At 45.3% G+C, this 26,386-nt stretch overlaps 4 protein-coding genes across 4 annotated transcripts; 2 read left to right on the top strand and 2 right to left on the bottom strand.

Annotated features, from left to right (window-relative positions):
* Positions 1-9,091: 9,091 nt before the first annotated feature.
* LOC131272418 (protein prenyltransferase alpha subunit repeat-containing protein 1) lies at positions 9,092-12,097 on the bottom strand. The gene is made up of 3 exons (XM_058274143.1): positions 11,778-12,097; positions 10,576-11,045; positions 9,092-10,396 (listed from the first exon to the last, which is right to left on the bottom strand). The coding sequence occupies exons 1-3, from the start codon at positions 11,858-11,860 to the stop codon at positions 9,564-9,566; spliced, it is 1,386 nt and encodes a 461-aa protein (XP_058130126.1). The 5' UTR covers positions 11,861-12,097; the 3' UTR covers positions 9,092-9,563.
* Positions 12,098-12,548: 451 nt separating this feature from the next.
* On the top strand, positions 12,549-13,648 carry LOC131272523 (iron-sulfur cluster assembly 1 homolog, mitochondrial). Its single transcript, XM_058274280.1, has 5 exons — positions 12,549-12,737; positions 12,829-12,882; positions 12,955-13,030; positions 13,138-13,212; positions 13,276-13,648. Exons 1-5 carry the CDS (start codon positions 12,654-12,656, stop codon positions 13,377-13,379), a joined length of 393 nt encoding a protein of 130 aa, XP_058130263.1. The 5' UTR covers positions 12,549-12,653; the 3' UTR covers positions 13,380-13,648.
* Positions 13,649-14,580: 932 nt separating this feature from the next.
* LOC131259206 (ras GTPase-activating protein 1) lies at positions 14,581-19,907 on the top strand. Its single transcript, XM_058260647.1, has 8 exons — positions 14,581-14,860; positions 15,232-15,633; positions 15,703-15,816; positions 15,894-16,879; positions 16,948-17,294; positions 18,011-18,923; positions 19,012-19,168; positions 19,264-19,907. The coding sequence occupies exons 2-8, from the start codon at positions 15,456-15,458 to the stop codon at positions 19,413-19,415; spliced, it is 2,847 nt and encodes a 948-aa protein (XP_058116630.1). The 5' UTR covers positions 14,581-14,860; positions 15,232-15,455; the 3' UTR covers positions 19,416-19,907.
* Positions 19,908-21,881: 1,974 nt separating this feature from the next.
* Positions 21,882-24,824, bottom strand: LOC131259209 (probable isocitrate dehydrogenase [NAD] subunit alpha, mitochondrial). The gene is made up of 4 exons (XM_058260650.1): positions 24,746-24,824; positions 23,899-24,063; positions 23,279-23,809; positions 21,882-23,204 (listed from the first exon to the last, which is right to left on the bottom strand). Exons 1-4 carry the CDS (start codon positions 24,770-24,772, stop codon positions 22,863-22,865), a joined length of 1,065 nt encoding a protein of 354 aa, XP_058116633.1. The 5' UTR covers positions 24,773-24,824; the 3' UTR covers positions 21,882-22,862.
* Between the last annotated feature and the right edge of the window lie 1,562 nt (positions 24,825-26,386).

The raw sequence follows: 26,386 nt of genomic DNA, 5'->3' as shown, positions 1-26,386 counted from the left end.
CGAACTACAGCGCTAACCCTCGATGTGTGATCCACGGGCGACGGGCCCAGTCGACGACCACCCTCCCACCCCCCCCCCCCCCAAAAGGCCGGACTCGACGATCGTTTGGCACACACGCACAGCCAAAGCTCGCGGCCGGTACCAACACCACCATCAGTGTCGCGGTTTTGGAGAAAAATACTCGCGGTTCTGCGATCGTGTGAGAGTCTTTCACTCCGCGGGACGCGATCGCGTTTATATTTCATGCGCGAGCTCGGTACGTGAATGTAATGTAATGGCTGTATTGCAGCCGTACGTGTAAGGGTGGTTCAGATCTTTGGCCGATGGCGGGGGTAAATATTTACCAACAGCCAACGGGGTTGGTTTGACCGAACCCCCTGCGAACCGCCGGTCGAAACGGCTAAGAAGAGGCCGCCGAACTTCTCTCACGTATACATTTCTAAAGGTGGTTCATTTCGCGGTTTTTGGTGGTGGTGTGGCGTAGTTCAGTCGCAATCTTGTGGTTTTTTTCCCTTTACTATCGGCTTCCATTTCCCTTTCTTCCTTTCTTATACTCTCTACTTTAACCCTTCGATGGACGGTGTATTGTAAAATAAATTAAAGATGAGAATTTATGTTTTCAACATCTTTTATCGCGATGAGTGATAATTTTACTGGATTTATCCCTCTCATTGTAGTGACTGCAACAGGTTTTAGCGGAATCCCATAGTTTAACAGGTTTACCCATCCTATAGTGAATCCATCCAATCCGAAATTCTACAAACAAATATCGCTAAAGGATGCGCCCATCGTACTATTGCTTGCGCCATTACAATGTATCGGTTGGCGATCTTTGTATAGTTGTAAATGGTTCCACTAAAGGATGGGACATCAGAAGCTGCTGCAGAAACAGTAAGAAGTTGAAAGTTTGGATTTAGTCAAAACATCACGGAAAGTGTTGAATGATAGAAAAAGGAGCATTATTATTTAAAACATAAGTTGAAAAAGTTGGTCTTGCTTAAACTGTTCCGACCGTATTAGCACATACAGAATATTACAAACTTTCACGTGTAACTCCGGATATTGTTTGAAGTTTTTTTTTTGTAATTGATCAAAAATAAGTAAAAATGCGGTAGTGTATCTAGTGGGTGGTTTTCGATGGTTTTTGGCTCATAACGAAAAAAGTTCAAACAGCCAAGATCGTAGTTGTTAGTTCTAAAGTGACTCATAACATGACAGAATTTGCTTATTCTTCTCTTTCGATAGTATGGACAATTTAGAACTTCAAGCAATTCAAGATTGCTGAAATTGTGGTTGACTTTAAAAGTATCGCGTATTATTTCAATTATTTATATTATTTTACTTTTATTTTATTATACTTATACGTATTATTTTACTTTACTTATCTGTAGGAAGGGCTTTTGAATCACTGTCTTTTAACGAAACTAGCAAGGGATAGTTTAATAGAAACAATTTTCATTGTTTTCACCACAAAAAGATCGCGAAAAGGTATTTCTCTAAGGGTTAAAGCATCCCTTCCAGTGCTTTTGCTCTTATGCTCGATTTTTATTGTTCGCACATTGTGGCACATACACGACCAAAGCCACAACGTTACCCACCGCGGTTCCGAGTGACAGTAAACGTGCATCGGCAGTTAGATTTAAGCAAACAAACATGCGTCCGCGACTTACTTAACATCAACCCGCGCGCCCGACGCCCTTTCCATCATTGTTGCTGAGGGTATGAGTTTCAATCGACAGCGCGCCCGAACAGTACACCACCACCCGGCCTCCCTTAAATCAACCCAAACTGAGGCCCTCTCCCTCCCCTCCCCCGTGCTTTCGGCCGTGGTAGTGAGGCCCGCGTTGCGCGAACCCATCCGGCGGTTGGTGGTTGTGCAAGATAAGATACGCGATTAATAATCAACGTTATTAAAGCCGCTAATTATCATCGCAACAAACTGCACGCGTCCGTGCACTTTGTTGGCTTTTGCCTCGGCGTCTTCTAGGCGAGGTGTGTAAGATGTTTGAGCGCATATAAGCACAAACGTGCCGGAGCGTTTCGATTGTTTCACCGACTCTCGTGCGGGTACTTCAGCAAAAAAGAAAATATCTGTACCAACGGAACGGCTGTGTCGCAAACGAAAGCACATAACCGACCGACTACAGTAAACATGAGGCATTGTAATTAGCTCCCAAACGACTTGGGATGGTTGTACCACCACCCGTGCCACCCGGGAACCGATTGGCCGCTTTTTTACAACTTCCGGTACCAAACAGGGGCGCGCCGAAGCTCATCTTCCGTCATGTCGATCGAAAGGTGCGCAGCAGGGTGTGCAGAATTTTGCAATGGTTCCCTGAGGGTTAAACGCCCCTGGAGGTTGTGTGCGAAATAAGTGTTCAACCTTGCGGACTCTTTGACGCGATGCGTTTTGCATGTTAATTCAACTTTTCGCGCATCTCGGGCGCTTTGTGGAATGGGAATTTGATTAAAAAGGATCACCGAAGGCTTTCCACGCCACAAATCACTTTCGATCAGATGCGAATGTAGCCGAAAGGCTCAAAGTCTCTATAAAAATCAATCAACAACAACAACAACAAATCACTTTCGATCGGATGGCTGTGGATGCAATGTGTATATGCAAAAGGAGATAAAATTGTCGAGGGCACAAGAAGATTTAATTGAGCATAGAACTGCACTGGCAACGGTTTGCCCCTCGCAGTACAGGCTTCACTCTGCACCACACTACGTTTGTTTCACTTTTCTTTTCGCTCCCGGAACTGACCACAACTGTTTGCTGCTCCTCGCTGGCGGAAATGGGCGCGCCAATGCAACGCGTGTAGCCGATGCGAAACCGTCCGTAAGACTGGTTCCAGCTCGCCTCCACATCGCAACATCGGGTCAGCAATTATCAGATCACACCCGGGGCGCACTCTCAAAGCGGCCGTTGTCAAACGGGGTGTTGATAAATGGCGCACAGGTGTTTTTCGCGGGCCCCAAAATTACCAACACGTCCCAGTGCCGCTTGCTTGTAGACATGGAGGGTTTTCTTGGACGTTGGAAGTAATTCATTTGTTTTTTTTTTCTCTCTACACCCTTTTTGCTCCATTTTATGGACTACGAGCTCTGGCGGAACACCTGTTCGTCACACTGGCAGCTCTTATCAGCGCCGGGCAAAAAGTGTGGCAGCGCCTAGAGTCTACACCTCTTTTTTACAATCAATAAAAATCTCTGACGAAACCGAGGGATCATAAGTGCAGACTGTTGAATTTGTCCCATTGCGTCATGCATGACGAAGTTAGACAGATGGAGGAAAATTGTTTCCGTTGTTTTTTTTACATCATTTAACTATTTAATATACGGCACGCATTATGGAAATAATTAGAATTTTGCATGTATATTACAAGAAAAATGGTTTTAAAATATTACCAAACAAGTGATGTGCAATACCAATGCAATTAAAATAGAGTGCTGTCACAAACTTGGTAAGAAATGTACATTGAAAAATAAAATGGTGCGCAACTTGCTCTAAACATTCAACATTTATTGGCTTTCGTTCTTTTTTATCTACATAAATCTTCCATATCTTCCATATCCATAGCGCAAAATCTCTATTCTAGTCGAGCACAATTAAAAAGCATACATGCGTATCTACTCCTCTTATGCTGTGGTTGTTGCTCGGCCCTGCTTCCAAAGGCCAAGTCCCACCATCCCGACCTACACTACACGAACAGCGACGATTGGTACTTGGGGGGGGGGCTTCACTTACCCTTCAATGTCCAGACGAGCGCATTCGGCGGCAACGATTCCGCCCTTGGCATGGAACGTTTTGGCCAAACCCTTGCGGGGCGATCTGGAATGAGCGGGGAACGGAAACGGAGAGAAAAAAACGTGGCGTTTGAGCATCTTGTGGACGGGCGAGGGGTTGGCAGGTGACCCACAGGGAATGGATAGATCGATGCCTGTACGTGTGGGATGTTAGTTTGTGGATGGCTTTTGGTATGTGAATTCCAAAACAATTTTGGTACTACAGCGAATAGTTGATTAATGATAAATGATGCTTCACGATAAAGCTTGAAACAACGGAGAGGATTTTTGAAGATTTGCAAAAAATCAATCGCGGATTTTTATGTCAGATGTAAGTGAAAAAATACCCAACCTCCGATAAGGGGCAGCTCCCGAGTGAAAGAAATCATAAATCCATAAATATGTAGAAGTCACCAGAAATCTTAAAATTATACTTTTCAATTGAAATTAAATTAAAATATGCTTTTAAAAAGGAAATCATAATATTGAAAGAGTACGTTACATCATTCTTCAGTTTCTGTTACTTTTAAAGTCAACTTCGCTGAATAAAGGCTTATAGTTAAAAAAAACAAAACCACCAACCAAACAACCACTTTATGAGCCACTGTGCCCTTAAGTAATATGCCGGGATTATTAAGTCTCTAAAGAACACATTTTAAACCTTCTGCGTACGTGATGAATAATAAATAAAATGAAAGTACCTCAATGTGGGGCATATTTCCAAACCAAAGCGTTGGAATAAAGAGAGATAATGGACAAAGATTTCGCTAGCCTCATCTTCGTTAAATTTTTAATGATAAAATAATGCGCAAGATTAGTTTACATTCTTGACGGGATAAAATTTACGGTTTTTTAGTGACTCTGCACGAATTGTTCTTTTTATGTATTCAATTTCGTTTGCCAAAAGGTAAAATAAAAACATGGAAAAAATAATGTAAAGAATAACTCAATTTTATAGTTACAGTAAACGTCTTAGCGCGCCTGGCTAGTTTTTATCCTTTGTGGAAAAATAAAATGTTAGTTTCTTTTCACAAGAGCTTTATTATTTGATACTAACTTTAAACATCTTCTTCAAGAGCTCTTGTGAAAAGAAACCAACATTTTATTTTTCCACAAAGGATAAAAACTTTTAATATCTTCTTTAGCTCTTGTGAAAAGAAACTAACATTTTATTTTTCCACAAAGAAAATAACCAGCCAGGTGCGCTAAGACGTTTACTGTAACTATAAAATTAAGTTATTCTTTACATTATTTTTTTCATGTTTTTTTTTACCTTTTGGGAAACGAAAGTGAATAAATAAAAAGAACAATTCGTGTACGAGTAACAGCTAGTTTTCACAATCAAAAGATAGCACAATACTGCTTCATTCTAGACATCACTTCAAAACTTATTTTGAATCTTATTTAAAAATTTATAATTTATGCTTAAGAACATTTCACTCACAATATATTTCCGTTTTAGGTTACCAACTTAACCCTGAATTCCGTAGCAAGGATATTTGTTTTAATTTTTTTCCGATTTGTATTTTTGCAACACGCACTCCCAACACCATGATCGGAACAGTACGGGTTTTTACTCCTTAATTAGCTATTTATTACTCTCACGCTAATTTATACAAAATAGTAGTTTCGACAAGTTCCACACCAGAGCCGTTCATGCTCGCCCCCGAATGTGACTGGGAATTAAAATACAAAAGAAAACAAATAGAACCTCCTCCAAGCCACTTTCCCAGCCCGAGAAAAGCCCACGTCACACTTGGACGGTGGTGGGTGGAATGGAAAATGTGGTAAAAATCAATGAACGACGTGTGTGTGTGTAGGGATGGTATGTGTGTGTGTGTGTGCGTTCCAATCATTATGTAACTAAATGTTATGTTTCATGTTGTTGCAGCCAAGTACAAGGACGTTTAAAGTAGATCGCTTGTACGCAGAGTAACGTTTGCATCATCATCCATGATAACGCAGCAGATGACGTGCGGATGGCGAATGGGCATGTGTGGGAGGGTTGTGGAAGATCAATGCCAATGTAAATCCTCCAATCGGGTTGCTTCGGGAAATGATCGGTAATGGTGGCAGGGGAGGAAATGCAAGGGAGGAAATCAAACGTACCCCTTCAGATCCGCTAGGCTGCGATTTTTCCGCAACATTTTTGCGCCGGCTGGTGGAGCAGGTCGGTACCGACGTGATCCGGAGCTAAACCGACCTGTGACTCAACAAATGCCGTTCTCCAAGAGGTACCCCGCGGCTTTATGCGGTGTCCTCGGGCTCTCCCGCACGGTCCTGCGGTGTTCCAGCGGCGCTGGACCGACACGTTCTTTGAACACAATCCATTTGAGGCGAGCTCAGTTTTTTTTTTTGGGCAAATTTCACACTCACCCCGTCCAGGGCACAAGAACGTCTCAATAAACGTCAACGGTGACGCGATTGGCAGCTTTTTTTTTCGATCGCTCTCGGCTCCCTTTTGGTGAGCCTTGAGATGAACAGACGAACAACCTAGCTACGCCATCCAACGATGACAGGATTTCCACTTGATTGCAACGGGACAGACGGGGCTTTCGCTCACACTATAGAACCGCGTCTCTTCCGATGGCCAACGGAGGGACGAAATATTCCAGCAGGCAAAATGCCTTCACTTCGCTTGCCACTCGCACGCCGCGAGGATAGTTCAAGGGCAATCGGAGAACCTGCAGCAGCATCAGTGCTGTCCGTTTGTGGACCTCGAGCAGTTCCTCACCGGACCTTCCGATGCTGAAGGGTTCGGTAATGGGTTCACCGGAATTTACGCAAGACCTACGCGTAACACACACTACACCGGACGGTGAAAGGAAGCCCTGGACCGAAAAGGACTCCCCCGAAAGGACGGCCGCACGCCCAACGAACGATCTCAAGAAAACCAGTTGGAAGACTGCGGACGATTCTTGTGGGCTTCTCGCTGGTTGGTAGACATCCTTCCTACGGGGGAGGCATTTCTTATACCAATGGGCTCTCAAGCAGGGTTTTGTTGAAAATATCCCCCCCCTTCATATGCTCCTAAAAAAGGACTCTCTCTCCCTCTCTCGCTGTCTCTCTTTAGTTTATTTTTCTCTCGGCTTTGAGGCTTTTAGTAGTTCAAGCTCAAACTCTCCCTTGTTTGTGCGAGTCGTCGAGAAAGCAACTATGAAGCGAAAAAAAAAACCCACCACAAAGTGTTCCGTGGCCAGGGAACTCCCGTCCGATGAAAGCTGTCATAACCGGCGTACCAAAACACGCATGTGTGCCCCAGGCGTTCTTGGCGACATGCCTACCGTGTAATAATGGATCAATCGATTCCGTCGCAACGGGGCAGGAGTTGGAATTGGTGGCAAACAGCCAACGGAAAAGGTGTCAGATCGAATATGTACAGCAAATCATCAATCATTCATTTCGACCGAACCGAAGAACAGGTATTGCGGGTCAAGGGGTGGTTCCGGTCGCGGAAGGCATTGGGAGAACGTACCAACACAGAAGGGGTTTTACGTGGTGGCCTGTTCTGGTGACCAGTAATCCCTTATCCTTTCCACCGCTGTGATGTAATCCTTGGCACCGTTCCTTGGAACAGAGAACTGGGGGTGGGAGGGAAAACCTTCTTCTGACACATTCAAACCACATTCCCCCAACAGGTGCGGTGGTGTTGGTATGTGTTATGCGTAAACAATCCACGACTTTCTGGCGGTGGTAGGTCGGAAAAGTGTGACGACGCGTCGGAAAATCGAATATTACGCACCAACAACAAACGGACGCGCAAACGAGGGGAATCCGGGTGTAGAGATGGCGTCGACGCGGCAACACTTATGCGGGGGGGTTGCTCCACCCCCTTGGAGCATGGTAAATTCGAATTCCGGATCAATCCGGCTCGATGAACCTCTTTTCCGACCAGTTTTCCCCGAACCTTAAGTTGATACTTACTGGCAACCTTTTGTTTTGTTTATATGCAAATCGTACAACCCCTCTTTTTGGCGAGACCGACACACGGTTTCACAGACAAACACGCACACACACTCAAACACGGCACCACTTCCGGAGGCACACACAGTCCGCGTAGGGATTCACTGATTTTTCTGTTCGGCGTGTGGAAATCGCGTCGCGGCCATCTCGTCGGACAGCGCACGGTGACGGCAGAACATGCCGGCCAGCGGACACACCTCACATGAAATGCATTTTCATTGATCGGAAGCGGACAGTTAGCGTCGGAACAACGTAGCTCGCGTAGTCAACTATTTGACAGCACTTTGAGGCTCTGCGTATTCGGAAAAATGGATCGAACAGGGACAGCGCATGCGCGCCAGAGTAGTAAGTGTGAGCACCGTCGGCGACTGTAATGTTGTATTGCATGTTGCTTCGAGCGCGGCATGTTCTAATGCGAGATGCCGGCATCGAGATGGCGAGAGCAAATCTACTCTCCGTACTCTCCGACCTGCATGTGGTTGGCATGGCCACATGGAACAACATTGATCGGGCGAGCTCTGATGCTCCGATCTGGTGTTATTTTGAAACGCGATCGCAGTAAAGGCAAAGAAAGATTCGCGCAGCACGCGACTTGCAAGTCCGTTGATTAGGTTTTGTTTTGTGCAATTGTTTTCGTTACGCAATTGTTCCCATTGCACGAAGGTGTGGCTGAGAGTGCCACGTGCTAGGTAGTCTAAATATGGTGAGTGCAAATAAAATAAAATTAAATTCTTGATATCATGATACACATGCTAACTGTTGGAAAAGAATGTAACAAAATCCATGCATCCATTTTAGAAATTGGAAGAAGGTCAATTTTCAAACAAATCATGTGCCATTACGGAAAATGGCATCTAAATCTTTCAACTTTTTCTCATGCCTATGAACTTCAAATATCTGTATTTCGTTTATTTAAAAAAAATTAAGTAGAACAATTTTTAAAATTTTTAAAAACCACAAAAGATATCATTTTTATCCCTAAGGGTTTGTTCGTTCGTACCTTAGTAAATACAGTAAATCGATGATTTGATAGCTGATACCTTCTTGTCAGTATAATTTAACTCATCAGAATTTAATTTGATACGTTGTGATAATTAGCGCAATTTAATATAGTGTTTTTGTTTAGATACTTGAAACGGCCTAAACGTTTAGCAATTCAAGAGATAAGCATAATCCTTAAGAAACGATGTCGAACCATTATCTAAGAGATAGTTATTTCTGAATTTTAAGATTTAATTTAAAAAATTTTAATTATGTTTAGGATTATTCATTAAATTACATCAAGCAAATCGGTAAAAAATCGGAATAAGAATACCATCAAAACAAACGTTCATTCCTTGTGTTTCATTACATCTTTATTATTTATGCTGGCAGGTGCGGACAAGGAAAAAAATATTCTAAAACAAAGTTCAACTTTTGGGCTAATCTCTAAAAATAGTTTGCTTTATTGATTGTTTCGGAGTAAAATTGGCTAATAGGAAGTCGAGCTTGTGCATTTGTTGTCATATTATTGCTTGGTAAAACGAAGCCCGCCTGAAGCTCGTCGAACGATGGGAAGCATAAACATTCAAGAGCGTTTGCAAAATTTGCACTTACTTTTGATTTGTAAATATTAGAAAAGAAGGAAAAATACATATTAAAATCTCCTATGGTGTTCGCTTCAGTTACCGAGCAGTAAGTAACTGATCATGAAGATAACGAACAGATCGACAGCAATACGATAACATTCGAGCTACTGCGTAACAGTGGGGGGTCTAGGACTAGGAACATGATCGTAGCACCAGTTGCTTTTAGCAAAGGACACTCTCAGCCTCCTATTGTTCCGATTCGATCCCTAGGAAAGATTTGCACCATTGCGCGTGCCGTGGGTCCGCCTGTGCCCGGCGCAGCTCGTCCACTTTCAGGGCCTGCAGTAGCTCGCTGGCATCCTCATCGAGCCGGGTGATCTTCGAAAGTGGCTGCTGGCAGCCGGTTCCGCTTGGTCCAGGATAAGCTTCATCCGCCGCCCGTAGCAACCAGCCGGGTGCATGCCGCAACCGGTCGATGAGAAATTTTACCATAAATTTCCTATGATTTTCCAGCGCCTGCGAAACACTGTGAAGGGCGCAAAGTTCGACACACATCCGTAAATCGTATGCGGCCTGGTTGAGACAGTACAGGAAGGTTTGCACCCGCAGTTGGCTCAGCAGCTCGAGCTGCTCTTTGGTTATGGCAGGTATCAGGTAGCGCAGGAGACCGTGCACCGTGGCATCCTGCGAAGGTACAACGGTCGGTGCCGGGCTGCCGGTGAGCGATTCGATTAGCGTACAGAGTGCGTCATATTTGCGGCGTTTCCGAGTGGCTGGCTCGGTGGAACCAGATGCCGACCCTTCACCACCATCGTCGTCGTCGTCGTCATCGTCCTCGTCGTCGAAGTAGCACAGCTCGAACATCTTGGCCAGTACGAACTGGCGGTGGTTGTAGCAACTGTAGTCGTGGATGTGCTTGCGGATGAACTTTTCCGTTTTGTACACCTCGTACTTCAGCAGCTGGGGCGCTTTCATCAGCACCCATTGCCGGTGGCACCAGGCGTGATAGTTGGTGTTGCTCTTGTCCGCACTCTTCTCGCACAGGCTTATTTCAAACGACCAATCGATGGCATCGTAACCTGCAAAGTAAAACAAGGTGATAATTAACGAACATGTAGCGTTGTTTTTCTCCTGCTCTGAACGAATAATTTCAACGCTTCCTTTTGAACTTGACCGCTTCTTTTGACACATTCGATTCTAGTTCAACTGTGATTATCTCTATTTCCTTCACAAAAAGTCTCCGGTGATTAGCACTTACTCTGGAACAGGTACAGCCATCGTCGGTACGCAAACGCTTCGTTCGATTTGGGCTTTTTGCTGAGTACGAGGGCCGAAAAGTGGAACTCCCTCGAAATGTCTAACCGATTCTTCGCAAACAGCTGCCGGCGCAGGTTCCAGAAGGTGGCTACATCCGGGTTGATCAGTATGGCACAGTTTAGGTACTTGATGATCGGTACACTGGCTCCGTTCCCGGCATTTCCGCCGCTTCCTCCACTGTGCAGGCATCCACCGAGTTTGCCCTTCTCCGACGCCATCCAGCAGCCGGTTCCGCAGCTGACGGGCAGCGCGTTGGAGGCCAGCCATTCGTTACGGTACTGCAGTATCAATCGGTGTGCGTACGCGTAGATAAACTCCACGCACCAGGACTGCAGGCCCAGGTTGTGCTCGACATGGATCACCGGTGATTTGTTCTGGTTCAGTGGCATCGGTATGATTTCGAATCCAATCCTACACAACAACAAAAAAAAAGCCCGAGAGCGAATGGCGAACGAAAGGGAGAGTTATTTATGGTCCAGTGGCATTGACGGTACGAAGGGAGAAACCATTTCGAGGCGTTATTTTTGCCTCCCACCGGTTCTAACCGTCCGCATTCTCCAACGACGGCAGAGGATGGGCGGATTCTGGCTTAATCAAAATAAATTGCTCCCGCCAATTATGCGGAATTACTTCCAATCAAACGAACTTGTGTGCGTCGGCCAGCTGCATGCGCGCAAACTGATCGTGTTTCGCCGCCTCAGCCTATCATCGCGAGTCGTCCGTTTTGTTCATCTCGGGCGCCTCAAGGCCAAAGCACCTTCACGCGATAAAGGAGACAGAAGCCGAAAGAAACGTACACACAAACTTCCGAAGGACACGCAAAGATCATGTTTGCGTGTTCGACCTGCGGATGTGTCCATATCCCAGAATCGCAACTTTCCAATGTAGTTCGCGAATGTGGCGTGTGTCTTCGCTGTCTTGTTGCGTTGTAATTGTTTCTTAAATTGATATGACCTCCAATCCACCGATCCTCGAATGGCACGTCGATCAACTGCGCTTTCGGCGATGCTCCACTTCTGTAATCTTTCACGCGAAAGCCATCCGAAAGAAGCTCGGAACCGTTGCTGCACAAAGGCCCCCACCACGGCATCCTTGAGGCGACAAAGGGGACCTGCAGAAGTTAGCGATTTTCCAGATACTCACAGCTCAGGATCGCGTACAAACACTGCGTCGATTTCATTGATAATCTTTTCACAGAAGGCAGCATCCTCTTCGTCCTGCCCCATGGTTGGTAGAGTTGGAGGAAAAAACACTGACTGTGGCGCGATATTTTGCAAACCCCTTGGTGCTCCTTTCTTCGCAGCGTAAGAATAGATTGCCCGAGACGTGGTTCGCAGATTCGCTGCGCGGTGAAGTGCTACCGTGAGGTCAACCAGCAATGAAGATCTTGCACGGAATTCGGTTGCCTTTATAGACACACTCGTGTGTGGACGAACACGAAACACTTGTCCCACTGCTTCACGTCGTTCTCGGACTGCCGTCGTTTCCTAAAGAAAACAATCCGCAGCTGAACCTTCGAGGGATGACAGCTTGCGCGAGCTGATTGTTGGTGCGAACGGGTGCTCCGATGTTATTGTTTATGCATCTCTTTTTGTCCCATGCTTGATGAGATTCGGCAAGGTTGTATCGTACAGATTCGAAACAAGATTTTTTTCCAAATAACGCTTCAACTAAAATTGTATGATATTACATTTTGAGTGACGCCTGATTTTCTAACCACAATAGATCAGCCAAATAAACGAATAACTATCAAAGCCTTTCAAATATGGTTCGAAATATCACATTTGTTTACGTATAACAAATACACCACCATTCTCCACGCGAACAGAACTGGGTATGTTACGAAACTGTATTGCAATGTCAACACATCAAGCTGATTGTCATTTTTTTAAAACTTCTCGAGTGCGAAGGTGCTTTTGTTGTGAAATCAAGTCCAAAGCGTAGAAAAATAATCATTCGTCTATTCTTTCCGGTTGTTGCAGATTAAATTAAGAAGTCTGTGAAATCCTACTAGCTAACATGGCTTCTAAAATTGTGGCTACAGCCACCGTACGCGCTGTGAAACATCGCAAGCTGCTGCCGATGAGAGCTGCGCTATCGTTGGTAAGCAGCATTATCGATTGAAAGATCCGGATTATGAAACGTGATGGTAATGGGGATAATTATGTTGTTGTTTTTTCACTTTTATAATCAGACACCGGCTGCAGTGAACAGGATAAAGCAGCTTCTGGATGGCAAAACAGAATATGTAAGCAACTGGAACGGCCAAACAAGCAGGTGATCCTGATGATGTTCATTGTTTTTATTTGTATATTTCTAGATTGGACTGAAAGTTGGCGTACGGCAACGTGGATGCAATGGGCTTTCATACACTTTGGATTATGCTTCCACAAAAGGTTTGCCGATTTCTTCCGCCTAGACAGAATGTTTTTATGTGGTTACATAAACGTTATGATGCACACGCAGATGTTTAACACATGTGCTATTTATTGTTTTTTTATAGATAAAATGGACGAAGAAGTGGTCCAGGATGGCGTCAAAGTATTGATCGACAAAAAGGCACAACTTTCATTATTAGGTAGATCTTGAGAAGTGATAGTATAAAATTGGCACCCAAACTATAAAGTTCATTTCATTCTAGGAACCGAAATGGATTACGTTCAAACCGATCTATCTGCAGAGTTTGTATTCAATAATCCCAACATCAAAGGAACGTGTGGCTGTGGAGAATCTTTCAGCATCTAATAAGAGATCGTTCTTCATGCAATTGCTGCTACGTTGCGCAATGACTAGAAGGCTCCCAAGAAGCCGGCTACACTTTTATGAAGATGCTTAATTTAGTCTGTTTTGTTAGGTTGTTTTAATTTAGCGTGAACAAATGTTTCAAATGTACATAAAAGATAGCTTAGTAGCGGAGTTAATTCTTTAATAAATTGCTAATGTTGTAGTTCATTGTTGGTAATGAATGTCAATGTGAAATAAGGTGGCGAACCATTAATCTGTTGTTAAAATTAGAAGCCTTTTATAATACTTTTCGGAATCGGAATTGGAGATCAACTTGACGAGGAAATAAAGCATGCAGTCCAGTTCCATATGATAGTATATATATTATGACCATAATTTGAAGACTGATTTGTGAAAAGAATTTTTAAAGCTTTTCTGGAGAGCGTAAAATCCTTTTTCTTCTCTTTGAAGTGGAAAACCTCTCGTTGAAACCAAGGCTACTAGAACAATACGTGAAAAGCCTCATAAGTCATAAGTGTAAATAATGCCTGCAAAGATAATTTGTTGATAACTTTTTAGTCCCTGAATCGATTTTTACAATTAACCCCTCAAATGAAAGGTTTTATCGAGGCAAAAAACGTTGTCAACAATCAAATTTGCAACGACCACTCTTTTTTATAGATCTTGGGATATGCTCCTCGTCGCTTGGGTTTATACTGTCGGATCTAGAGCTGGAGGAACGGTAATTACCGATTCACGAACGGTATATTCTATCCGGTGCGGTAAGCGGTGGGACTCATCATCATCATCATGTAAACAAATCAATGTCGGTCTGGAAATTGTTAATCCTAATCTGAATCCCCAGAATCCGATACAGAATCGGGTAAAAATGGTCTGGTCCTGATGAAATGGGTTTGGTTGGGTGGAACAACTCGGAGATAATGGACATTCTACTGTATTTTTTTGTAAAAAATAGGTTCCAGGAAGTTTTCTAGAGCCTAAATGGGATTCGAATCTTTGGAATCCGTCTAGGGATCGAATCTTCGAATCTTCCGAATCCCGATTGTGCCAACACTAGTCTAGTCGTCTCTTTCTCGCGCTAGCTGACAGTTGAATTTCTAAAAAACCAGATCCGAAGGAAAAATGTTTTCTTCGACAAAGTTGTTTGTCTCGAAAAGACCATTCATTTGAGGGGTCACTTGTTAAAAATCGGCCAGAGTGCAAGAAAGTTATAAACAAATTAGTAGCGGTCGTGTCTCGGCGACTCGCGGATGACAACGACATCATCTCAGTGGTGGATTAATCATCGCTATCGGGGAGTTGGAAGTGGAAAAATCCTGTTCGTACATGCATATAAATTGGTGCAGCAGTCGTCATCGTGTCACAGCGGCCGATAGTGTGCAAATATTGTAAAAAAAAGCTGCCCAGCAAGACAATCGAGTTTGCTGCAGGTTTTGTGAAATGGATTAATACACCGAGGCGTTGCTGCTGATGGAAGTGATGTGAGTAAAGTTGAAAAAATGGGACATCCTTAGCTTCGGGTGCGGACCTTTTGTGTGTTCGGAGTGTTGACGCAGAAGAAATCACCCAGTGCATTGTAGGTGGAAAACAAATCAATTTCCACCCGTCTTTCTGGGTCACTTTTTCTCTGGTCCCTGGTTATTATCTTCAAACCGGGGGGCAAAGTTTTATTCCACTTTCTTCCAAAGTGAACGATAAGTGTATCTTTTTTTTTTTCATTGGTCCCATTTCCTCCTTCCATCGTCAGTCAATCGTGGCGATAAGTTTGCAAGCAACATAATCGAATCGACCTCCTGCCGATGGTTTCCAGCTTTTTCTTATTGGTTCTGTTTATTTTTGGTTTTCTCCTCAGTTTCTCTCCGGCATTGCAGTTGCACATCCGTCAGTCGTGCGGGGTGGAAGAGGGTAATGTACTAAACTAGGCGTGCTGCGTCAGAGACAAAGAAGCCGTGTGAAAAGTACATCCCCCGGGGCGACATTTGGCGATTGGTGACGGTTTGTGGAGGTTTGGTTTGGAAACGATTGCTCGAATACTTCACCATCGCAGGACCTTGACCGCCGGACAAGGCATTAGTCATGGCAGATATGATGCGTCTGAGTAGTAGCGGTGGTGCCCTGGGCGGTGGTTTCCATCGCGACAAGCTCGGATCACCGTCTACCGGCTCGGAGGATGGTGGCGCCGGATGTATCGATTTGGCCGAGATTGCTCAGGAGCTGGATCAGGATGAGTTCGACGGACCGGCCACTTTAAACGGTGAGATGATGTGCTTGAGGATTGGTTTAATGTTGGAATGACGTTTTCTTACTATTCTGGTCATTCTAGGAGATCGGCCGGCGATTATTGCCCCGCCGGAAAGCGAGTGGTACCATGGGCGACTCGATCGATACAGTGCAGAGCAGCGGCTGAAAACTGCCTCGAAGTTGGGCAGCTACCTTGGTGAGTTATTCAGTTGCGTTACGTCCCCAGTAGGCGATGTTGTTTAGCAGAACCTCATGGCCTTCTATATTTTGCAGTGCGGGAGAGTGATCGAAAGCCGGGCTCGTACGTGCTAAGCTACCTCGGGCGCACCGGTATCAATCACTTTCGCATTACGGCCGTCTGCGGCGACTTTTACATCGGTGGCCGTCAGTTCTTTTCGCTTAGCGATCTCGTCGGTTATTACACCTCGTGCAGCGATCTGTTGAAGCGGGAGCGGCTCGTGCAGCCCGTTGCACCGCCGGAACCGGTGAACGACAAGAAGCGTGTCGTCGCCATCCTACCCTACACCAAGATGCCCGACACGGACGAGCTGACGTTCCAGAAGGGCGATATCTTCTTCGTGCACAACGACATGGGCGACGGATGGCTGTGGGTGACGGCACACCGGACAGGCGAACAGGGAATGATCTTCCGTGAGCTGGTCGAAGACCTCGATCCGGCCATCGATCCGAATACCGTATTCCCTTGGTTCCACCCGACGTGCACCAAGAACGAGGCGGTCGACATGCTGGTGAAGGCGGGACCGGGCAGTTTCTTAGTGCGCCCAAGCGATAACTCTCCCGGCGATTACTCGCTGTTCTTCCACATCAACAATCAGATCCAGCGGTTCCGCATCGAGAAGAAGGGCGTCCGGTATCTGATGGGTGGACGGACGTTCGAGTGTCTGGACGCCGTCATCAACCGGTACCGCAAGGAGCAGATCGTCGAGGGGCACACCCTTATGCACCCGGTCATCAATGGTAGCCAGCCGGAGTACCACCCGCCGACGAACCTGGCCAGTGCGGCCGAAAAGATTTACGCCACACTGCGCGAGTGTCGCGATCAGAACATGCTCAAGAAGACGAAGGGCATCAAGCATCACGGGTACTTGCACAAGAAGTCGGACAAGACGGCGAAGTGGAAGCAGCTGTTCTTCGCCCTGCTGGTGGAGGGCTCCGAAACGCACCTGTGTTTCTATGATAGCCCGAAAAAGACCAAACCGAAGGGTTTGATCGATCTGTCGTGTGCTTATCTGTATCAGGTAAAACGAATCACTATTCAATCATCTTAAGTTCCCTTTTTACAGACCCTTTCTTCTGATCCCATTAGTGCCATGAATCGTTTTGGGAGCGCCAACACTGCTTCCAGATAGTGGAGCGAGCGCTACCGTGCCTCGCCACGATTACCTATCTCTGTGCCAACAATCAGGAGAGCTACATCGAATGGATATCTGCGCTGAAGTCGCACTGTGTCTCGCAGCTAAGCAAAGCACAGTCAAAGGTACCGCGGCTGCGCGAACTGCGTTGCCTCAATCTGCAGATCCTGGAGGCACATCGGCTGCCGTTCAAGCTGGTGCCGCATCCGTACTGCGTCGTTTCGCTCAACCAGGTGAAGGTTGGCAAGACGCGCGTCAAGACAGCCCCAGATCCAGTTTGGGAGGAAGAATTCGTACTAGAGTAAGTACAAAGTTTGGATTAACATTGATTTTTTTAAATGGACACATTTTCTATGGTGATAAAAAAACTACTCAAAATAATTGCATGGAGTAAATTTTTATGTAAGGTCTTAAGTACTTAAGTATTTTTAAAAAAATATTTCTTTTATGACCTTGACGAGGCCGTTCTGCTCCGTTTGGGCTTTAAAGTATTGCAATCGACCCTACGTTTAATTTAAATGTTTTTTGTTTTCGATTGGTAGTAATGTGGGAGATTGAAGACATTGGAGAGGTTAAAGAATGTTTGGTATATTGATGATATTGCAACTACTCCGGTGAACTTTAGGTATGATTCACTATGCCAAATTAGTACAAAATTGTTTCTTTGTATCGTACTTTGTGTGATGTTTTCTGTTAAAATTAGCCACTTCCAGAAGGCATTACTGCTATATAGCTTTTGGCAAATTTGACATAAACATAAAAGAAACGCTTCACTTGATGATGTTTTCAAAAGAAAGTGGTTAGCGTTTTTTTAATTTTTGCATGAAAAATCGAAGAAAATACAAACGTTAATGCACCAAATTGATGTAACTGTATGTTACATACTTAAGGTATGTTTGCATGCGAAGATAGGGTCGTTCCATTATTGCCACTCTCATATATTTTCTTTAGTAATCTATCTTGTTTGAATAAGCCATCAATCAAAGTCAACGTTGACATCTCCTCTCCTTCCTGCAGTGACGTGCCACCGGATGTAGTGACGGTTACGATAACCGTCCTGAGTCGTGGCAAACGAGGCAAGGACTCGGAGGTGGCCGAGTTGACGGTGGACCTGTGCAGCCTCAAAAATGGTCAGGAAACGGAGGAGTGGTTCCCGCTCAACGGCATGACGCCCATGGGCGAGTGGGGCTCGATCCGGCTGCGCATCCGCTACTTGGACGACCTGGTGATGCCGTGCGAGGAGTACAGCCCGCTGCAACAGCTGCTGGTCGAATCGGAGCTGAACGCCGTCCGGGCGTTGTCAGAAATCTGCCACAACGATCGCATCCCGCTGGCCACCTCGTTGCTGAAGGTGTTCCGGCACGAGAAGCGCGAGACGGAGCTGCTGCGGATCCTGTGCCAGGCGGAGGTGGCTCGCGAAAACGAAACGTCCACCCTGTTCCGGGGTGCATCGCTGGCCACCACGCTCATGGATCTGTACATGCGCGCCGAGTGCACCCTCTTCCTGCAGTCGGCCGTCTCGGACACGATCCAGCGGATACTGGAGAGCAAGCAGTCGGCAGAACTCAACCCGACCAAGATGGACGTCAACGATGATGCGTGCTCGAACGCCGAGTTTCTGCTAATGATTCTCGACCAGGTGACGCAGTCGATCTTCACGTCGCCGGACGCGTGCCCCCGGACGGTGCGGTACATCTGTAACTGCCTGCAGAAGGCGGTCGTCGCCAAGTGGGCCTCACCGAACGAACGGCTCGTCCGCACGCGCGTTGTCTCCGGGTTCATCTTTCTGCGGCTGCTCTGCCCAGCGCTGCTCAACCCCCGTCAATTCGGTCTAGTCAATGAAACGCCGCACCAAATGGCCACCCGGTCGCTGATTATGGTCGCCAAGTGTCTCCAAAATTTGGCCAATCTCGTCGAGTTCGGTGGAAAGGTATGTACGATCAACCGATTTATTCGTCCCGTTGCAATGGATATCTAACTGTTAATGTTGCTCTTTTTTTTGCTCTTGTTTACCAAAGGAACCGTACATGGAAGTTGTCAATCCGTTCATACTGAAAAACAAGGAGCGCATGATCGTGTTCCTCGATCAGCTTTCGTCCGTCACGGACCCGAATCCACCGCCCGGATGCATCCCGGAGCAGAACAACTCCTGCACCCTCTCCAGCTCCGACGCTGGTAAGTGAATAAAGATTTGCTTTGTTGCATCGCATTCTGAATGTACCTCTCATCGGAACATGTTACCCCAAACCCTCCACCCCTACCCCATACAGGCCGCGAGCTCGCCACATTGCATCACATCTGCGTATCGTACCTGCCGGAGCTGCAGGCCATGAGTAAATCGAACAATTCGCTCAAGAAACTCGTCACCGTGACGGAGATGCTCTCCAAGCACAAGCTGAAGTACCGCGAGATGATCAGCTAATCTGTGTGCCGAAGCAAGCCAACGTACCAACGTCTCTAACGTTTAACCGACGGTCGAATGGGTGCTTCCTGCAAGCGGCACATCATGCATCACCACCAGGGAACCTCGAATACTTTTTTCTGTGAGGTTAACTTTAACTTTTCCTCCTTTCCGCCCTTCAGTAACCCGTCTTAATTTCTCCTACAAATATTTTTGATTTAACTAAAACCCATCCGCCTTCTCTATCGTGTATGTATGTATGTATGTATGAGTGCGTGTGTACGTTTATGTGTGTGTGTGTGCGTATGCGTGAATGCGTGCGTGTCCCAGTGTAAGAGAATTGATAACCGTTCACTCAGGAACAACTAACTTTAGGCATAACATATGTACGACTGATGAGGATGTTGAAGACCGACGACTAACGGCGATGAGTCATCAAAAAAAAAAAAAAACCACACGTAAACCGATTTTTGGAAAACTACAAAATGATATAGCAGCAAGAGGAAAAACAAACAGAAATTTTTGAAATCAATTCCGACGCGGGGAAACCACGAGCCGGAAGGGAGAGAGAGAGAGTGAAATACTTAGCAGAATGCACTTCACGTTTGGCTTAGTGTAAAGAATCTCGTTTTAATCTCCAAACTTAAACATATTTTTTTCTCCGCGTTTCCCCCATTTAACGACATTTTGAACGACTGATTTTTTCTTCTTATTGTGTAGAGACTTTGCTCAGCCCGAGCTGGATAGGCTTGAGTAAAAGTGGGTATTGTGGTGGTCGAAAGTAAAACCAAATGAAACTCGAATATTGCGGTATTGCGGTATATAAACGCCAGATATGAAGAAAGCAACAAATAAAAAAACGTACCGTTAAGCAACTCTTTGACGCAAGACATAAGTTAGTGATCCAAACTAGTAGGAACCATCCCCCGGGGGAGTAGTGCAGCGCGCTGGCACTAGATCGGCCACATTACCAGCTCTTTTCCATATAGCAAGAACCAGTAAAACGTAATACATTACATTAAACCATCATACAAGAAAATAAAAAAAAAAAACGAACGATAGGGGCCGTCACGCTTCGTCGATCTTAGGCTTAGCGGTCCCCGAAGAGACGGCATTAGATCAGGTAATCAAAACTTAAACATATGCCCGACCAGTGTTTGAAGGCTTTTCGTCGCGGGTCGTAGAGTTGGAAGACAACATTTATTTATTCATTATCCCGGACCGATCGATGGTGGCATTCGGTGACGAGGATCGTTGCTGTTGATAACGGTTGGTGCTCGTAGGGTTCAAGTCGGCCGCTAGTCTCGCGATAGTCATGAGGAACGAAAAAACACCCTCAAGCCGCATTTTGTGTTCTGTGCTTTCTTCCTTTACCATGCGCTCTGTGAAATGTGTTGTTTGCTGATTTTATTGGTATTATCCGCAATGCCTCTAATAAAGGATTGCAATTAAATTTAGATTTTCCACTGCAAGCACACACTGCAGCAATAGCATGCTTCGATCGCATGCCACATTTCGCTGTTATTAAGATTGAAATGAATTTTTCAATATTACATTCTTCAGAAGATATTAAGAAAAATAAATACAACCCATTAACAGGGAAGAATGGTAGAAATGGAATATGTAAACAAAGTTAATTCCCCGTTGCTATTAGACCAAAAAGAACAAAGAAAAACGAAGAAGATTATTTTATGAAATTTTTACTCTTTTACAACCACCAACTGATGGATTTGAGCAAAAGAGGTTTTGTGCTCTCTTGTACGTTGTGATTTACGCTATTTTGAACCACTTTTTTCTGAGCTTCATGTTTTGTAAAACACCCCCTTCATACACATAATAACGAATCGCAACGAAGTTATTAAAACATATACGGTTAGCAAAGGAAATGGTGTAGCATGGGTTTAGGCGACTTTAGTGTTTAGTTCCTCGCTAGATTCTGTATGTTTCCATCCCGAAACGTATTCTCTAGCTTGATGGTAAAACTCCCACATGACTAACCCGCCCATACTCTCAACTGCATAAGCATCGCCCAATGTTTCCTTGAGATCAATTAAATAAATTAAATAACCAAAACTCCAAGTATAGACAACGCAGGGCCTCCGCGTCCCGTCGTAAAAAAGGGGGTGGACAATTTATTAAATAAACACACCATGAACGGGAAGAGGGGGGATGAAACCGAACAAAATGAAACACGAAAATATGGAATGTTCTTGCTGCTTTACTGTTTCCACTTCACGGATGCATTTTAATATGAATCGAAAAACAAAATATATATACACAATACATACGATTATTTAGAAACAACTATTAACATGCTACGGATAATAAAAACCAACGGTACGATAATCAATCATCTGTTTCAATTCATCACTGTTGAACGAAGTTAAAGGACATAACGCAACAGTACATGCAATGGAATGTACATTCTTCGCAAGCAATTTTCAAAAGGAAACAAATAAGGTTCAAAACAAATTGGTTTGAATCAACTATATTCGAAACATTGTTTTTATTTCCATTCTGGTGGTTCTGGTCGCATCATGTACAATTACTGTTGGCGCTGGACTAGTGTTAGCAACCGCACGCTTTTTTTGTCGTACTTCCACGTCCTATTCTCTGTCGCGTCCTGCCGCGGGTTGAGATTGTTTCGCTTCACCAGTAGAAGCATTTGCATTCCTGTTTTGTGGGGCGCATATGTGGTCGATTTATTCGCGTCGTTTGGTTAGGTCGTGCTCTACCTCTACTATTTGCGATGCTTCCACCAATCCGGGCGCGCGCGCACGCTATTGTTTGTCGGTACAGTGATTAGTTAAAAACTTAAAAAAACTCCACCGCTTGCCTTGCGCTCCTTCGAAGCAGACCGTATTTTGCTGTTATTATTGTCGTCTCTCGGGGGGTGGGAGGTTGAAATAAAAACAAACTTATTCCAGAGCTCCACCAGAGGAAAGTTGCCTGTTCGGATCGCGTGTTTGTGTGCACCATCGATTGGCAGGATTCGTTTTTCTTTTCGTTTTGTCAAGCAGTGTGGTGGATGTTTTTTGTTTGTTTGTTTTAGGATACTTGTCGGTCTTTGGACGCCATCGGTGTGTCTGTATTCAGCTTAATACTGGTTCCCATCTCAACAGGCTAGATTGGGCCATTGCGGGCGTATCTATCGGTTTCAATGTTGGCCTGCTTTAAACTCGGTCGGCGGACGTTTGCTCGGATCGGAGCGATGGGCTCTGCGTTGGTGTTTTATGTAATTTTTAAAATTATATCAATAAATAGTTTACTAGTTGCTTGCTTTACTTGGTTTGCTTGGTTGCTGCGATTCGCTTCCTCTCTTTTCGCGTCGTAATTTACTAAGAACAGCCACTATGAATTCAATTCTTCGCTCCTGCATTCATTTCCCTTTTTTCTCTTTCTTTTGCATGGCATCGTGTGGGATGTTATCCGCTTTCCCAGCTTCCTCCGGACAGTTAGTCTGGCGCATTACTTGATCCGGTCGCAAATGGCGTTGGTGTACTCCGAGCACTTGGCTTTGCCACCGAGATCGCCAGTTAAGTACTTCGCCTCCTTGATCGTCTCGAAGCAAGCGTTCTGAATCTTGTCCGCATGCTGGTTCAGCTCCATGTGCCGCAGCATCATGACCGCCGACAGCAGCAGGGCGGTCGGGTTGGCCAGATCCTTGCCGGCAATGTCCGGGGCGGTACCGTGCACCGACTCGAACAGCGCACCGTTCAGGCCCATGTTGCCGGACGGGGTCAGACCGAGGCCACCGACCAGACCGGCACACATATCGGACAGAATGTCACCGTACAAGTTGGGCATGACCTGGCGACGGAAGGGAGATTTGTTTAATTGTTGATTGCATGGCACACAATTTGTCGCCTAGCGATGGAACTTACCAGCACGTCGTACTTCCTCGGATCCTGCACCATGTTGAGGCAGACCGTGTCGAGGTAGCGCTCCTCGAACTTGATCTCCGGGTACTTCTGGGCCATGTCGCGGCAGCAGCGTAGGAACAGACCGTCCGACATACGCATGATGTTTGCCTTGTGTACGACCGTGACCTTCTTGCGGTTGTTATCTTTGGCATATTTGAACGCATATTCGGCCACCCGGTTGGAGGCTTCCTCCGTGATCAGCTTGATACTCTGCACCACGCCGTCGACGATCTCATGCTCGATGCCGGAGTACTCACCCTCGGTGTTCTCACGGATCGTTACCACGTCCACGTTGTCGTACAGTGTCTTGTAGCCCTCGAGGCTCCGGCAGGGGCGCACGTTCGCGTACAGGTTGAACTCCTTACGGAGGGCCAAGTTGAGCGAACGGTGACCCTTGCCGACCGGTGTCATCAGCGGTCCCTTAAGGCCCACCTTGTTGCGATTGACCGAGTCGATGGCACCTTGCGGGATACCAAATTTGCCATCCGGATTCTATAGACAAAAGCATAAAAGAATTTAAATTGTAATAGTTTCCTAAATTTATAAACAAAAAACAAAGCCTCCCTTGATCGTTAACTTACCCGCACCGGCGTCACATCGACCGTTTCCCACTCAATCGGCACGTTGGCGACGGTGAAAATCTTCTGCACGGCTGCGGAAATTTCCGGACCAATGCCATCGCCGGGGATGAGCGTCACCTTGCGCACACCGGACGCATACGAGCGCGTGCCGAACGGAGCGACCGTCTGCAGAGGAAAAAGTACACCGTGAAGAAAATAGTCAACGCAAAGTTCTCCGTTACGTAATGGACCGGATAAAAGTACGCTCGAACACTAAAACGACTGCTGTTGCTACTAATACTAGAGGATTTTTTCCGCGTGACAAAAACCCTTTTTAAATGCATTGAAAAGGATCAAGCTCATCCTTGCACCATTTACGACACTAGTTCAAAAGTGCTTTTGTTTTTGTAAAGAAGCAATATTGCACCTGAATGAAACGGTGTGGGGTTTTATTTACTTGAACTATCGGTTCGGCTCTTTCGACGGTAGTCGCAGTGGAAGAAGTGGAGGAGGAGGTTATGTAAATCTTGACCCAGTTGTCCTTCAGTTGGGCGGAAATTTTCCCCAGCAAACTTCCAAATTCGCCATCCAACTAGAACGGACAACAAGATCGTGTACGGGTGGTGAGAAAATGTTGCCATGTCCCCCATGCTGTCCAGGAATGATTTTCGCTGCCAATCGGATCCGGAGGTGCTCGCTTTGCGCAACCCCTTAGCGATTACGGACACATTTGCAGCATTTTTGCACCGCGGAATGGTTAAACGGGAAACAGAAACAAACATAAACCAGCGGCAACGCGCGTGGAGCGTTCCAACATGCACAGCAAAATCGCACACCAAGGGTAAAGAGTCACATGGGATTTCCTTACAATTTGCTTTATCAATCGCGCTGCCATTCCTGTCGTTTCCGATTCACTGCGGCTAAACTGTGTCTGCAAAACCGACAAAACACGACTGACTGAACGACAGTAGGTTTGGCAACATCGGGATTCAGTAGATCCGAATACTCGATCCGTTGGCGGTTTCTAAAGGATTGGATTCAAGGGATTTTGGATTTAAATTAAATGATATTGTTGTCAAATTTGTTCTAGAAACAGAAGAATAGCTACTTTTCTTGCATCAAGTCGAGTAAATCAGTTAGCTAGTGCATATTTGTCCAGAAGCGCCAAGGAAGACTACTGCATTTTGTTTGAATTTACTGTGAAGAAGATTATAAATACATTGAGTTTATTTCGTAAAACGAAGCCTTAATTCTTTCAATTTAAAGAAATAAACGAGGTAAAAGAGTAAATGAGGCCCCGGGCTAGATTCTCCTCTTCCTACTGGTTCACATTTAGCGCCTGAAGCTATGCAAAGCGCGACACATGCATTCGTTTCGAATTTTTGAACGCTAACGGTTCGCTTAAAAGACCATAACGGTTTAAACTAATCACGCAGTGGAGGTTGAATGCGGGTCAATATACTTTAACATGTTAAGTTACTAATAAGTAAACTATACCACACATGCTGAACAGCATGAAACAATGAGTTTAGCCGAAGAAATGATTTGGAAACGGCGGCGCGCCCGCAGCGAGCGAAGCGAGCGGACTGCGCTAGGTCTACCGAAAAAGAGAGTTTGTTATAGTTTTGAGAAATAAGGGGGCCCCTCATACCGCACCCCTAGGTTGATTGCGTAGCCGAAATTAACGGTACACACTACGGTTCAAATACTCGTAGGTTGAATTTAACGAATTAATGTATCACCAATTGCATACATTCAGTTTAAACGTCCACAAGAGGTGTAGCCACGATCGAAAACATGGCGGCCGGGGCCTCATTTACTCTTTTACCATAAACGATAAGTTGAATATGCATGCATAATATGCCGTTTCAGAGATCCGGATCTTAAACAGGATTTGATTCGAATGCTTGGAATCCCTTCATGAATTTGGTTTTCCCAACACTAGAGCTAACGCTTGACAGTCGCTGTCACCGGTACGAGGTGAATAGAAATTTAGTAACCTTGCGCACGGATTTTGGTGGAACTCGTAAACCTTAATTACAAACGAATAACTTTTTAATTTAATTTTTCAAAAAACCACGTCCTTTTTAACGATAACGAAAATAGCTTATTCACGTTTAGTTGTTCATTATTAGGCTTTTGAGTTTGAAACGAACGATTTATTTATAAGCATCTATAAAATTTACAAAAGATAGTTCTTTATTTGGCCACTGAAAAGACTTTATTTCTCATCACGTGGTACAATATTATCGGGTATCGCGTAATACCTGGATTCATTTGGTGGTTCGCTAGATTCGCCAACGACCGGACTGGGTTGGCTGGGAGCGAGCCGACGACGCAAAAGCATTCATCAACATTTTAAAAACATCGAACGCATTGTTTGCTTGAGAATTCTGCTTGCCATAATTGCCGGTATAAGAGGGACTGTAATTCCTACGCTTGGTAGTCCTAGCATAGGTCGGGTTCCAACTGTTTTGGCCATATCTACCGTTATAGCCTTCCGGGGGGG

Source organism: Anopheles coustani, chromosome 3, assembly GCF_943734705.1.
Source record: "Anopheles coustani chromosome 3, idAnoCousDA_361_x.2, whole genome shotgun sequence".
Lineage (NCBI taxonomy): Eukaryota > Metazoa > Arthropoda > Insecta > Diptera > Culicidae > Anopheles > Anopheles coustani.
This window is presented reverse-complemented; position numbering and strand designations above follow the sequence as displayed.

Bases quoted from the DNA above. Each gene is read 5' to 3' on its own strand.
- LOC131272418 (XM_058274143.1), bottom strand. From the start codon at position 11,860: ATGGGGCAGGACGAAGAGGATGCTGCCTTCTGTGAAAAGATTATCAAT. The intron at 11,046-11,777 runs GTGAGTATCTGG...GTTGTTGTGTAG, and splicing joins TTTGTACGCGATCCTGAGCT to GATTGGATTCGAAATCATAC. The intron at 10,397-10,575 runs GTAAGTGCTAAT...TTTACTTTGCAG, and splicing joins ATGGCTGTACCTGTTCCAGA to GTTACGATGCCATCGATTGG.
- LOC131272523 (XM_058274280.1), top strand. From the start codon at position 12,654: ATGGCTTCTAAAATTGTGGCTACAGCCACCGTACGCGCTGTGAAACAT. The intron at 12,738-12,828 runs GTAAGCAGCATT...TTTTATAATCAG, and splicing joins TGAGAGCTGCGCTATCGTTG to ACACCGGCTGCAGTGAACAG. The intron at 13,213-13,275 runs GTAGATCTTGAG...ATTTCATTCTAG, and splicing joins GGCACAACTTTCATTATTAG to GAACCGAAATGGATTACGTT.
- LOC131259206 (XM_058260647.1), top strand. From the start codon at position 15,456: ATGGCAGATATGATGCGTCTGAGTAGTAGCGGTGGTGCCCTGGGCGGT. The intron at 16,880-16,947 runs GTAAAACGAATC...TGATCCCATTAG, and splicing joins CGTGTGCTTATCTGTATCAG to TGCCATGAATCGTTTTGGGA. The intron at 19,169-19,263 runs GTAAGTGAATAA...TACCCCATACAG, and splicing joins CCTCTCCAGCTCCGACGCTG to GCCGCGAGCTCGCCACATTG.
- LOC131259209 (XM_058260650.1), bottom strand. From the start codon at position 24,772: ATGGCAGCGCGATTGATAAAGCAAATT. The intron at 24,064-24,745 runs GTAAGGAAATCC...TTTCCTCTGCAG, and splicing joins CGCGATTGATAAAGCAAATT to ACGGTCGCTCCGTTCGGCAC. The intron at 23,810-23,898 runs GTAAGTTAACGA...TTTTGTCTATAG, and splicing joins TCGATGTGACGCCGGTGCGG to AATCCGGATGGCAAATTTGG.